The following is a 12618-nucleotide window of genomic DNA, read 5'->3' as shown; positions in this document are numbered from 1 at the left end:
TTTGATGAGTGGAGGTGCTGATTGGAATTACTGGGAAAATAGTAAAGTCTTTATCGTCTGGTGATTGGATTCACCTCCTTTCCCGTTAAAATGTTTTTCATTTAGGATGAGAGGGGTTCTTATCCCTCAATTTCGGTGCTATTAGAATCTCTAGAAAGTAAGATGTGTGACCTGGGTTTTCTCACCTTTCCCACAGATCACAATGGAGGACTCTCACTTTAACTCCTCCTCGTACTTCTGGCAGGCGGGACACACAGTGCCTGGACAGGTAAGTGTTTCCCACGAGACCTTTTATCTCAGTCTCCCCTCAGACGCCTGTCTCCTACCTCTGTAGCCTTGCTATCCATGCGAGCCATTATTCCAAACCATGTTACAATCTGCAAGATTGGGACATGGGCTTTTTCTCTTAACTTCGATGTGAACTATGTCTTGTTTGCAGCATATGCCCCTCTACTCTATGCAGTGCAGGCAGACGTTATTTTTGAAACAGTTCTCCTCTCCTCTCTGCAGTTTGGAGCCCTGCACCTTCTGCAGCACAGGCCTCTTCTTCCAGAGGACCTGCTGTGTCCCTGTACATTTTCATGGAAGTTGCCTTTTCCACTTCGGAATACTTAATTTCTCTCCTGCCAGGTTGCTGCCTTTCTGCCCTTCAGGCAGACCTGTTCTTTCCATCTCCATGTATTTCCTGGACCCATTATCTTCCCCTTGGTGTGTTGCAGCACCTTGCCATACCCATCTTTTGCAGTGCAACAATCTCATATCAGTCTGTGAAATGCTGCCACTGCCTGTCTCCTTACGTATAGGGTACCTGCTTCCTCATTGCTACAACCCTGTGTAGGCTGTTGACCCTTAGTCTTCCTCACTCTGAGACTGATGACCACCTCCGTCTGAGCTGTGGTGAGGTTGCTGCTTCACTTCACCACTCTACCCAGCCAAGTGCCTCCTTTCTAAATGATGTGCTCCACCAGTGACCCTGTTGTCCTGCTCTGCCCAAACAGCCGTTTCCTCTCCTTCTTTTCCCAGCCATCAACCTAGTTTAGCTCCAATCTGGTCTTGTATAATTTCCCCCATTTGCTACCTGTTATCCTCTACATAACCTAACCGTTTCATTGCAGGGCAGCTTCCTGAAACCCATCAATGTCATCACTCCACTGTTCTAGGGTGACAGCCTCTCTTACCAGTAATGCCTCCACCTCCTGCCCAATCCCTCTTCTACACTGCAGCAAGTTGCTTTTCCATCCCTACATGGTTGTAGTGTCCACAATTGTGTTCAGGGCGTCTCTACTCACCTGTTCTGCAAAGTAACTGCTTTTAATCTCATGTGTTTTTTCTCCCGTGTGAGTTGCTCTCCTCTCGTGCCTTCTTAAGTTGGCAACCTCAAATGCTTACCTAGAAAGATGGCAATGCCTCCTGTCGCCTCATGCCACATTCTTGCAGGAAGGCCTATCTCATGCCTATCCCCACATCTCCTTATCAGGGAGGCCCAAGTATTTCCACTTTCTCTCTATTTCAAGCAGTCACATTCCCTACCCCCGTTCTGTGTGCTTGCCTCCCATCTCACCATGTACAGGACAGTTTCCACTGTCCCACTTGTGTGAGTTAGGATCTCACCCCTGACTCTCTTCCTCTTTCAGGTAGTCTCTGATTTCCAGACCAAGATTTCAATCATCCAACCTCCAGCCATCTCATCTGTCTCCTAACTTGCTTTCTTTTCACTCTTCATATTCTGCATTTCACTAACTTGTTCACCCAGTGTGTTTTTTTACTTTTCAGGTTTTAGACTCTGTTGTCATACAAGAGCCCAACATCCTAATTTCTTAACAAGTAGTTAAATTATACATCTAACCAGTTATCCTCGATTTCTATAAACATTATAGATTTATTTGCTCCACATATACAAGTATAGTATTAAATGCAGTAATCTGAAGACACTTGTATTAGTCAAAATACATTTAATGATTTTACCTTGACACTCACTAAAGTTCGTAAAAAGTCTGCTTTTTATTGGTCTAAGAACGTGTCTGAATCGGACACTGTAGATAAAGAGACTCAGTATAAATTTGGTGCATAATTCAGTCTTCTGTAGCAGAAAGTAAGAAATTTAACATTCCCATTATGCACTTTTTGCTAAGATTCATCCACCAGGGAGCTGCATTTGCCCTTTTCTTTTTACGCTTCAAGGAGTTTCCCATTTTCCTGCTATCTGAACCATACCAAATATGCAACTCCTTCACAGTTCCTCACATGAAGACAACCCTGGCTGTAGTTGATCCTAGAGGATCATTGGTTACTTTGTTTCTGTTGCGGATCTGTAGTTATTCACATCTGATCCTTGCAATTATACAGAGTTGCAAAATGGGTACCAAGTTTGAGGCTGAGTGGACTTGTTGTCAATTAAAGCAGTTTAATACAGTTTGACATCTGTATGTTAACAAGATGCTGTCGTTTTTGTGCCCAGATTCTAGCGAACCCTTGCCCCCAGACTCCATCTTTTGTGATGTGTATATAACCCTAATCCAAGGCTCAAATTCCTGCTTGAAACTCGAACCGTCAAGAGTAATAGCTTCCACACACTGTCTTGTTCTCCTCTCCTTTTAGTGCAGCGAAGTGAACATGAATGAAGGGAAAAGATTGCTCGGGGAAAATTTTACAAATAAAATCAATTGCAAATGTACATTCCACTCACACAAGCATTCTATACGCCTGTAAATCCTCCGATTGTGATTCTTTGCACATTCATATGAATTACACAATAGGATTTTATTGGACTTCTTCCTTCAAACACACCGCTAAAAATTGATATCTTTGGGAGGCCAATACCGGCGACACTTACGCTACACAGCCCACTGGACCACCAGGCAATCGGGAGGCAGGCGCTGTTTAATCCCCCTCGACGCCAGTTGTCATTGCTGGCTGCAGCAGGGGGAACTACAGCTCCCGGCACTCTCTGGGGCATACTTCCGGCCAGCACCGCGCCCGGAGGCGCTACAAAAGCAGCGGCTCCCTCAGCGTCGCGGGACGCGCGCGGGCGGCGCCGGGCTGAGCCCGGGCAGAGGGCGGGCCGTCTGTGGCCGTCCGGGGCAGGAGGAGGCAGGGCTGGGCCACCCCCCTTAATCTCTCTGACCTGGGGGCACCCAGCTGAGAAACAACTTCTGGCTACCCGCACCGACATCTGCTATGGGGAAAAAGACGTCAGCTGCATCTAGAAGATCGGGTAAGGCTAAACAACATGCAGCACCTACTACCCCACTGCCAAGCCTAACGGCCATAGACAAAATGTTGCAAAAAACAATAGGGGTCGTTGCTACGGCTATTCAGAACACCGAAAGACGCCTCTCGCTCCCACCAAGCCTGCCCTTGTTTTTGCATCATGATAATTCTTCAGATAAATCTCTTGATTCCCTACTTGCGACATCTTACGCAGGGCTTCCGGGTACAGCTACAAAAGAGAACCACCCTAATGGAAACATAGCACCCCATGACCACCTGTCCATGGATACGAGGCTATCGTCAACTCCAACTATGTTAGAGCCAAGCCCAAATAGGGATCTGGATCTTTTGCCATCTCCAGTTGACAACCCGATTCATATTGAAGGGACTGACTTATGCCATGACTTTGAAGCCCTGGACTCAGGTGGGGATAAAAGCACTAGTGGACCAATGCAAACAAGGGGCCAGAAAGCGAAGAGACAAAAAGCTAAGAACAAACGGAAAAACATTGAGCCTGTACAAAATAAACAGAAGGGTGGGAACAGTCAATCACGGAGATCTGTTGCCCCTGCAGCATTAGATAAGTCTAAAGAGGCTGGCCTATCTAACAGGATGGATTCATCCATTATAGAAATTAACACAGTGTCAGGGGCCCAGGGATTCTGGGAGAGACTGGAGACATTGATATCTACTCTCTTGGGCCCTTTGAATTTACACGTTTCAAATATAGAAAAAAGGATGAGAGTGCTGACTGATCATGTTGTTAAACTAAGTTCTGGGCGCCATCAAGAAATTTTTCCCTCTCTAGGGGCAACCACCACTATTGATGATGTCCAAATAAATCAGCCCGAAATGCCTAACAAAACTAAAAACAGGGCCCCCTTGTTGCTCCCAATACCTGGCACAAGTAAAAACCTACCACCTGTGGAGCACCGTGCCAAACGGGTACTTAAACCAATATCACCCAAGGCTGTTACCCCTATAGTTACGGCTCAAACCGCTTCCAAAAGTAATTTGGCACATTTGGGTCAAACTAATACTGATGTCTTACCTGATTTATCCCCTCCCTCACCTAAACCGGATCAAACTATCTTAACAATTGCTAAGCAAATTCCGGCTCGTATTAGTTTACCTCCAGAGTGTGGACCTTATGTCCTGGTTTTAGCTAATGTCCCTAAGCTAAGGAAAGACCAAGAGGAAAACTTTGTTAGCCTAAAAAACAGAACCCTCCATTGGCTATCTAGATATTGTCAATTTCCGATGGATGGCGCTGGAGAAATTATTCACACCCAAAGAGTGGGATGGGTGGGCCCCCTAAGGAAAAAGTTTGAAGGGGACTGTATAATTATAAACTTTAAGTCCCCTCTATGGGCCCAATGTACGCTAGCAAAAGCCCCACAGCCCTCCCACTGGGAATATAACACCACACTCCTCCCTCTGGGGTATTTTTATAGGCACCTAATAGATTCTAATCCTAGTCTTGGGACTCATTTCTTGGGACACCACCAGGACATTAATACTGATTTTAGAATTAATAATCGACGTTACCACCAGGGCCAATATCCTGATATTAGTAATGGCCTTCCATTGGATAACGTGGTTGCACCACCTGCACACCAAATGTCATATCCCCCTTTCTTAGTCGCTCCCCAGCACATTCCCAGGGTAAGGCCGTATGCAGCGACCAATCAAAATATTTACCCGGATGAGCATGAGAGGAGGTATCTGTATAATGTCCCCACATATAATCGATTCGAACATGTTTTCTCAAATCTAGAGGAATTGGACTGACTGGGGGATAGTGACAGGAATAGTGAATGCGCAGAGGCAGCCAATGCAACCGAGGGCCCCTTAGATCTGGTAAAAATTGTCATACCTTATATCACGGCCGTACAGTCTGCCTTGGTTGAATTACCAGTTGCATGTGAGGACATCATAACAACCCCCCAAATTAACCCCATGCAGATAACCAGGGACAAGCATTTAAGCATCCCAAGCGGCTGTGATTTGTCAATCCTTAGCTGGAACGTTGCAGGCATAGAATCTAGACTGTCCGATCCTCAGTGGGTCCAGCTATTGGATGGCAAAGATATTATCATGTTCCAAGAGACCTGGGCCGTAGGGAACGTGCACATAGAGGGTTATCATTGTTTTAATGTGTTTGCCTCTAAGTCTGTCTCTGGCCGTGCAATGGGAGGACTTTTCATTGGGATTAGAATATTGGCGGGTGGTACTTTTAAAGATTTATCATTCGGGAACCCAAACATTCAGGTTCTGGAATACAAGCGAAAGACCAAGATTTATTTAATTAATTTTTACAATAACGATTTTAATTCAAGACCAAACAGGAACTATATAGCACTTTCTAATTTATTGGTACACTTTGAAACTAACATAAATATAGGCACAGACGAGAAGTCAGGGATCCTTATTGGGGGTGATTTCAATGCGAAGATTCCTGAAAAGCACCGATTAGAGGATAAAAGCTGCCAAGATTTAGCAGATCGTAGAGGCATTGAGCTTGCTAAGATATTAAATGAACATATCCTTAGCAATGTAATGGAAGTAAGCCAATCCTCAAGGATGATTTGTGCCCCCACGCATAGAGGGAGAGATTCTCACTCAACGATCGATTTTATTTTCGCATCCCCCTGCCTAATAGACCGTGTCATTGACTCAAATGTGGTTGAGACATCATATGGAGACCACAATCCCCTTACAGTCACCTTATACTTGGGATCTAGCCCAGTATATGCAAAATTTAATGGCGCGAGAGATATTACGCCATCAGGTGATGGTCTTCGTCTAAAATGGAGGGGAATTGATTGTGAAGCCCTAATGGATCGTGTAAAAAACGATCACCTTGCATTAATAAATTCTTGCTTATTGCCCGACGGGGACTGCCACAGAATAGTCGCAGATTTTGGTAAACTGTCCGTGGCAATTAAAAACTATTTGTTAGTCCCACTACCCACTAAGGCAAAAGACCCAAGATGGTTCGACTCCGCCTGTACCATGGCAAACAGGGAACTGCGCAGGGTACTAACCATCAAGCCAAGGAATATAGTGGAGGTACAATCAGCTAGGAAACTCTATAAACTAAAAATAGCTGAAAGAAAAGCGGCACTTTTGATGGAACAATGGGAGTCCCTGGTTGTCAGCGCTAATATGAAGAGCAGTGGACCATTTTGGACCGCAGTCAGGAAAATGCGCGACACGGGTAAACATTTATCCCCAATTGGCTGCAATATAACCAGCAACACTTGGGAAGCCCACTTTTCGAATATATATGCTGCCCCTTTTGAAGAAACAAATACCCCAGATTTGGGACAGCTGCGAGATTTGCGGATCGATTATTCCGAGGTGATGATAGCCGTCAGAGAGAGCCTTAGCAATAAGGCCCCTGGACCAGACGGCCTTCCCATAGATATTATAAAGCACAGTCCAGATCTATGGGCACCAATTTTACATAATGTTTTTAACAGTCTGACAAGAGCGCCTATCCCTACGACGTGGTCTTCCAGTATTATTGTCCCAATTTATAAAAAGGGCGATAGGTCAGACCCAGCTAACTATCGCCCAATCTCGCTCTTGGACAATACTCTAAAAATACTTGGACGAGTCATTTATAATAGGGTGGTAGAGTGGGCGGAAGATTCTGACCTGCTGGATCCATGCCAGATGGGATTTAGGAGCGGGGTGGGCACGGTCGAGCAATGTCTGAATTTAAAACTAATAATTGATAAGTATACCGTCGCTCGATCGTCCCCTATATACCTCGCCTTTATGGATCTTTCATCTGCGTTTGATCTGGTAAACAGATCAAAATTGTGGCCCATGCTTCTCAACTATGGACTGGACGAGCCCCTAGTGCATTTTTTGGCGCACCTCCATACTGACCTTAGGGCTCAAGTTAGAATTGGGTCGGGGGCGAAGTTTCCGGAGCCATAAAAATTGGTAGGGGGGTTAGACAGGGGTGCGTTTTAGCACCCCTGCTGTTTATTATTTACATCAATGACATAGCAAAGGTTTTAAAACAAGTAACTAGAGATGTCCCAACTGTCCTGGGGCACCCCCTGCCAGTTCTGTTATACGCAGACGATGCGGTCCTTATGGCCCGCACCCCTAATGCCCTCCGTTTACTCGTGGAAAACTTTGTCCATCATATGGAGGGATTAGACCTGCGTGTGAACTTCAAAAAATCTTTCGTTATGTCATGTGGACCCGGAAAACGGAAACTTAATGCTATCCATATCGGGTCTGACAAACTTGACTATGTAAATTCTTTTATATATCTTGGGGTGGCTTTCGCTGCGAACAACTCATGGAGTGGGCATTCCGCCCACGCCATGAGTAAGTTCTCGAAGGCCATCAACTCAATATTGAGTCTTCCACGCCCTAAAAAATTAGGTGCAACCAGTGCTATTTTAAAAGTTTTTAGATTACAGTGTATCCCTGTTGCCACTTATGGGGCAGAAGTTTGGGGCACTGCTAAAACCCCCGGTATCCAACGAGAAGAGACACGTTTCTGTAGGAAAGTACTGGGTGCCCCAATCTCGTCCTCCGAATTTATTTGTCACAAAGAGTTGAACCTCCCTTATATTAGCGATTTTATCAGATGTAGACCAGCTTTATTCTGGCTGAGAATCTGGAGGAACAATGCTGCCTCTTTAACACAAGACATAATTAAAGATTGTCTTAAATGTGATCACGGCCTCTTAATTCCATGGCTTGCTGGGGTCCTAAAATTATTAAGTGCCGTGAATAAAGGAGATCTCTTTTTAGATCCCTCCAGAATCGGATGCCAAGATAAGGTCGAGGTCAAACAAGCACTATACGCACTCTTTGAAACTGAAAGGATGGAAAGGGAAATATCCAAATCAACTGTTGTCAGATACATGGAGGATGATCTGTCAAGGCAACCCCTCCCACTCTATCTTACCTTGCCTATGTCTAGTTGGGAGAGGTCTCTGTTATTTCGATTAAGGGCAGGTTCTATAAAATGTTTGCTGGGCTTTCCTTTGGGTTATAATCACACTACAGAATGTAACCCCTGCCCCTGTGATGGTACCAGCAAACAGAATGATCTGCATTTTCTATTTTTTTGCAAATTTTATTTAAAATATATTAATTGGCTCTTAACACCCTATTTTAGAAAACAAAGACCCCTCTCCTTGGAGGAGTCTCGCTTGATGTTACTCTCCCTGGATACTGAGGAACTGACCTTTCGTACTAGTACCTTTTTAAGACTAATAATCCGTGTACGCAATATGATGGAAAACCCTTGAAAGATTGCTGTCTTAGTTCCCTTTTTAAAATTTTTAAAAAATTGTATTATGTATATTGTATCAATGAATTGTTTTTTATGTCTGTACTTTTATGAATTCAAGTAATTCGAATAAAGGTCTTTTGATTGATTGATTGATTGATATCTTTGATTTCTGTCTCCCAGGAAATTTCACTATGTATCTTTTTTCCTAACATTTTATTCTTACCCTGCAGATATTTCAGGACTGGACCAATGCCATAATCTTGTCTTGGAGTTCCTTCTATTCCCCTTGTTTGTTTCTCTCGCCGATTTTTGATGTGCATCACAAACACTCTTCTTCCTACCCACTTCCCTTTACAGTACATCCTGCTGAGATAGGCTAGTACAGCAGGAGCCATGAGCTCCCCAGAGCGGATGCTCCTTAGCTACTCCCTTCAGTGCCTCCTCCAAGGAGAGGCTGGGACGGCAGGAACTCTGTGCTACACAGCAAGACTGTCAGCAAAATGTCCTACATGCCTTCCAGATGGGAGATCCAGGGATGGAAGCGAATGTTAGTATGTTGCTGGTAAATGTTAATGACTGCAAAGGAAAAAATGTGGGTTTGCCTACTGGTTTGTTAGGAGTGGGAATCTTATTCTGGTTGTAGTGGATGTCTCGGGTGTGGGTGGAGGCTACATGAGTTGTGTGTGCTGATTGGAATAGTTTTGTGATTTTTAATTTAACAAAGCTTAATGTGTAATGCATGAGTAGAACACTGCATTGTTGACTAGAGGAAATATTTGAAGAATTTGAATCTTTTGTGCTTTTTACATAGTCTGTTAGTTGCAGTTTGTTATTTGCAGTAACTGCAGTTGTGTAGCTTGAAGAGGAAGAGGTTGCATTAAGGTTTGTTAGTTGTATTGTGTGTTGGTCTGTTGACTTAAGAAGATGATGTTGATGCTTTGTGTCGAGTTGATGGTGTGATTCGTTTTTGCAGATGTGTTAATGTGTTCTGTAGAGAAAATATAGCTGTTCATATCTATACTTTTTCATCTTTGAGTTTGAAGCGGAAGGTAGTGTATAGTACTGTAAGGATGATGAGGTAATAAATGCAGTAGTTGGAGTTGAATTAAATTATTTTGTGTTATTTGGCAAAGTGTGGCTGCAGTGGTTGATGTTGCTTGATCAGGATGAGGTTGAAATGGGCCTTGATGAAGTAGATGGTTGTGTTGCTTTGAAAGAATGAGGCTGCAGTAGAGGGTGTGGGTTGCAGTAGTATTTGGTGTGTTACATTGTAAGGATTGATTCTTCAGTAAGTACTAGTTTGTTGAATCTAGTGGATGTTTTTCTTTGTTGAATGTGTTTGTTACTTAGTGGTTTAGACTGATGTACAGTGTCAATTCTCAGTCCTCTCAGTACAGAACCCTAAGAGAAGGTCTTGGCAATTGGGTACATATTGGGCCGTTATGGGTTTGACTTAAAAATGGTAGTTACTTGCATCAAAATGCACAACATTTTTCTCCCGTTGTAGAACAGGAAAAAAGTAGTGGATGAATAGCAAGCTGGATCTGGGGGAGAAACACCGCTTAAATAGCAGCTGCAAATGGCTGAATGTGCATATACAAAAACTGTAGCTTTAGTTCAGAGCTTTGGAGAAGAAAGGGTTCTGTGGCATTATTCAAGCTATGGATCAAGAGTGTAGTGCCCCAGGACTGTAGTTGTCTTGTCACGGAAGATGTCCACTAGAAGGTTTACATTTTACTTAAACAGCAACCAAATTGAAATATAAAACAATCTCATAAAAATATGATTTACATGCATCTAAGAAAAATCTTGAAGTTGTGCATAGTAATGAGACTTGTAACAGTGAAGGTAAGATAATGTTGACGTTCCTGTCAAATGTCTTTTATATTTGGATTTTTTTTTTTGCGTTTCCTAAATCTGAATAATGGAACAAATTGTAGACAGTTTGAACCCAACAGGATATGTACATTGTGTCCAAACCAGCAGGCACCTATCACTTCGCAAGAAGAAAATTGCTAGTTTACAACTGTACCTAAACTACTTGACCTCAGCCCAAGCCTGCACAGTCGGTCATTCTTCTGTGCATTAGTTTGATGCTAAGAACATGCACGGACCAAAGCTTCTTACCTTTCACATAGTTACCCTGAGTAAAAGTGGCTTCCTCTCTCTCTTTTTTTTTTTCTTTAACAGCCAACCCACAATGCTCTCGGATAAGTCACCCGAAAATAAATACATTTCAAGCACTAAGACTCCATTCCTTAGAGTGGTCTTCTAGTGTCTGGTAACATCATGTCCTTTTGGTGGCTTATTTTGACTCTTTAGTGATCTACTGACTTGGTGTTCGATGCTTATGTAGTGTCCAATAGCCTTCTGTCCAAGTTTTCTATTACACATGAAAAGAAAGTTAACCCTCCTTGTTAGATACACTGCTATAAGGCAGGATGTTTCTAATTCTGCTAAAGAAAATAAATATGTACCTCTCCTTTAATGCGTTGAGTATGGCAGCACACAAAGTGACAAAAGAGTGGGAGGAGTTAGTCTTTAACATGCAACTCCTGTTTATATCAGTAAGAAGGATCCTCAAGGAAATGCTTCACTTGAGCCGGACTAAAATGGAGCGATTAGACTGTTTGACTTGATGCTTTTGTAGGTGAGAAAGTGAGGACAATGCACCTGTATTGCAAGCATGACCCTGATCACTGATAAAACGTCAGAGGGCTCTGATGAAATTCTCAAATTGCAGAACTACCATACACAACCACCAGTCTAACCGGGAGGGCTTTCTTGTGATTCCCTGGCCATTATGAATTTGGTATAGCCTAGCTACATAATAGCAGTCACCAAGAGACTCTACATGCGTTATGACTATGTTCACATCCTTAATCTAGACTTGTCTAATGTTGTTCAAATTATGAAGAGTCTAAGTGCTCCCAATCTAACCTACAAGAGGAGTTCATAACACAGTGTATACAAGCAAAAACGTGCAAACAAATTATTGGGGCGGGGATCATTGGTGTATAACCAATATATGTTGAAACGGGTCCTAGAGGTTTAGACTTCTATGAATGGTTTTCTCTTATTCTGGTGGTCTGGCTACAGGGTCTTCCCCTGGTATGGATGGTAACAACAACTTGTGCTACAGGACAGTGAAAATTTGTGTTATGTTTGTGATGTTGTGAATCTTAAAGTTTGTTTCTTGCTGCTTACCATCTTTTTTCTGTCTTTGTCCCATCAGATCGAGAACTCTATGTTCCTCAACAAGGTGAAGGATCAACTGATGCAGGAGAAAGGCTGTGGCTTGGGGGCACCCCATTACCCAGCCCTCCTCACGGTGCCAACCTCTGTCTCTTTGCCCACCTCTGTGTCTCTACCAGCAGGCATCACCATGGAAACGCAGGATAGCAAGGAGCATCTGACCCCACACAGCCAGGCCTCTGTGACCCAGAACATCACAGTGGTGCCTGTGCAGTCTGCAGGCCTAATGACAGCAGGTGAGCTTGAGGTGAACCCTCTATTTACTCATTGGCCTATCTTTTGGAATAGTGTTTTGGGGCAATAGGTTGTTTGTTTCCGGGCTCGCTCGATCACTTGCAACCCCTGTGACCTTTTGTTAGTCTGTGAAGTCCTCTCTGACACTATAGTGCGTTTTGTAGGCAGTGCTCTGTTTGTAGACATCCCATCTCTTTCAGTTTGTTGTGCTCGCTGGGGATGGATTTTTCTTTGAACACTTTGAACTATAATCCTGATGCTACCAGTATTCTGTTATTTATATGTCTGATGCCCAGTCAGTTGTTGCTTTTACACTGCTTGGGTGGTATGTGATGTATGGCAGGCATCTGAATAATTCACAAGCACGCACAAGATTTAGGACCGCTGTGTGCCCCAAGTTGGACATCACAACTTGCGCCTAGATAAAGGTGTCCATCTTTTGCCTGTGCCTCCTGTTACATAAATACATCATAGCTTTGCCTTGCAGGGCACGCACCAAATGGGAGGAAGAACTGGGTCTGCCCATAGATGACGAACTCTGGAGCTATTGTTGCTTACAAACCGAACAAATCTCCTCCAGCAGCAGGTTCAGGGTGATTCATTATAGGTTCTTACATAGGCTCTATTGTACTCCAGCGCACATGCAT

At 43.6% G+C, this 12618-nt stretch overlaps 1 protein-coding gene across 2 annotated transcripts in view; it reads left to right on the top strand.

Moving 5' to 3' along the window:
* Nucleotides 1-12618, top strand: part of ZNF384 (zinc finger protein 384) — a 309260-nt gene that overhangs the window by 77315 nt on the left and 219327 nt on the right. For both annotated transcript variants that reach the window (XM_085619828.1, XM_085619829.1), the window contains exons 2-3: nucleotides 197-268; nucleotides 11718-11973. In XM_085619828.1, coding sequence (XP_085475954.1) covers nucleotides 203-268; nucleotides 11718-11973 — 322 coding nt within the window. In that variant the 5' untranslated portion in view covers nucleotides 197-202. The remainder of the gene's footprint in view (nucleotides 1-196; nucleotides 269-11717; nucleotides 11974-12618) is intronic.

This window comes from Triturus cristatus, chromosome 7 (genome assembly GCF_964204655.1).
Source record: "Triturus cristatus chromosome 7, aTriCri1.1, whole genome shotgun sequence".
Taxonomy (NCBI): Eukaryota; Metazoa; Chordata; class Amphibia; order Caudata; family Salamandridae; genus Triturus; species Triturus cristatus.
Note: the sequence above shows the minus strand (reverse complement) of the source record. Positions and strands in the feature narration are given on the sequence as shown.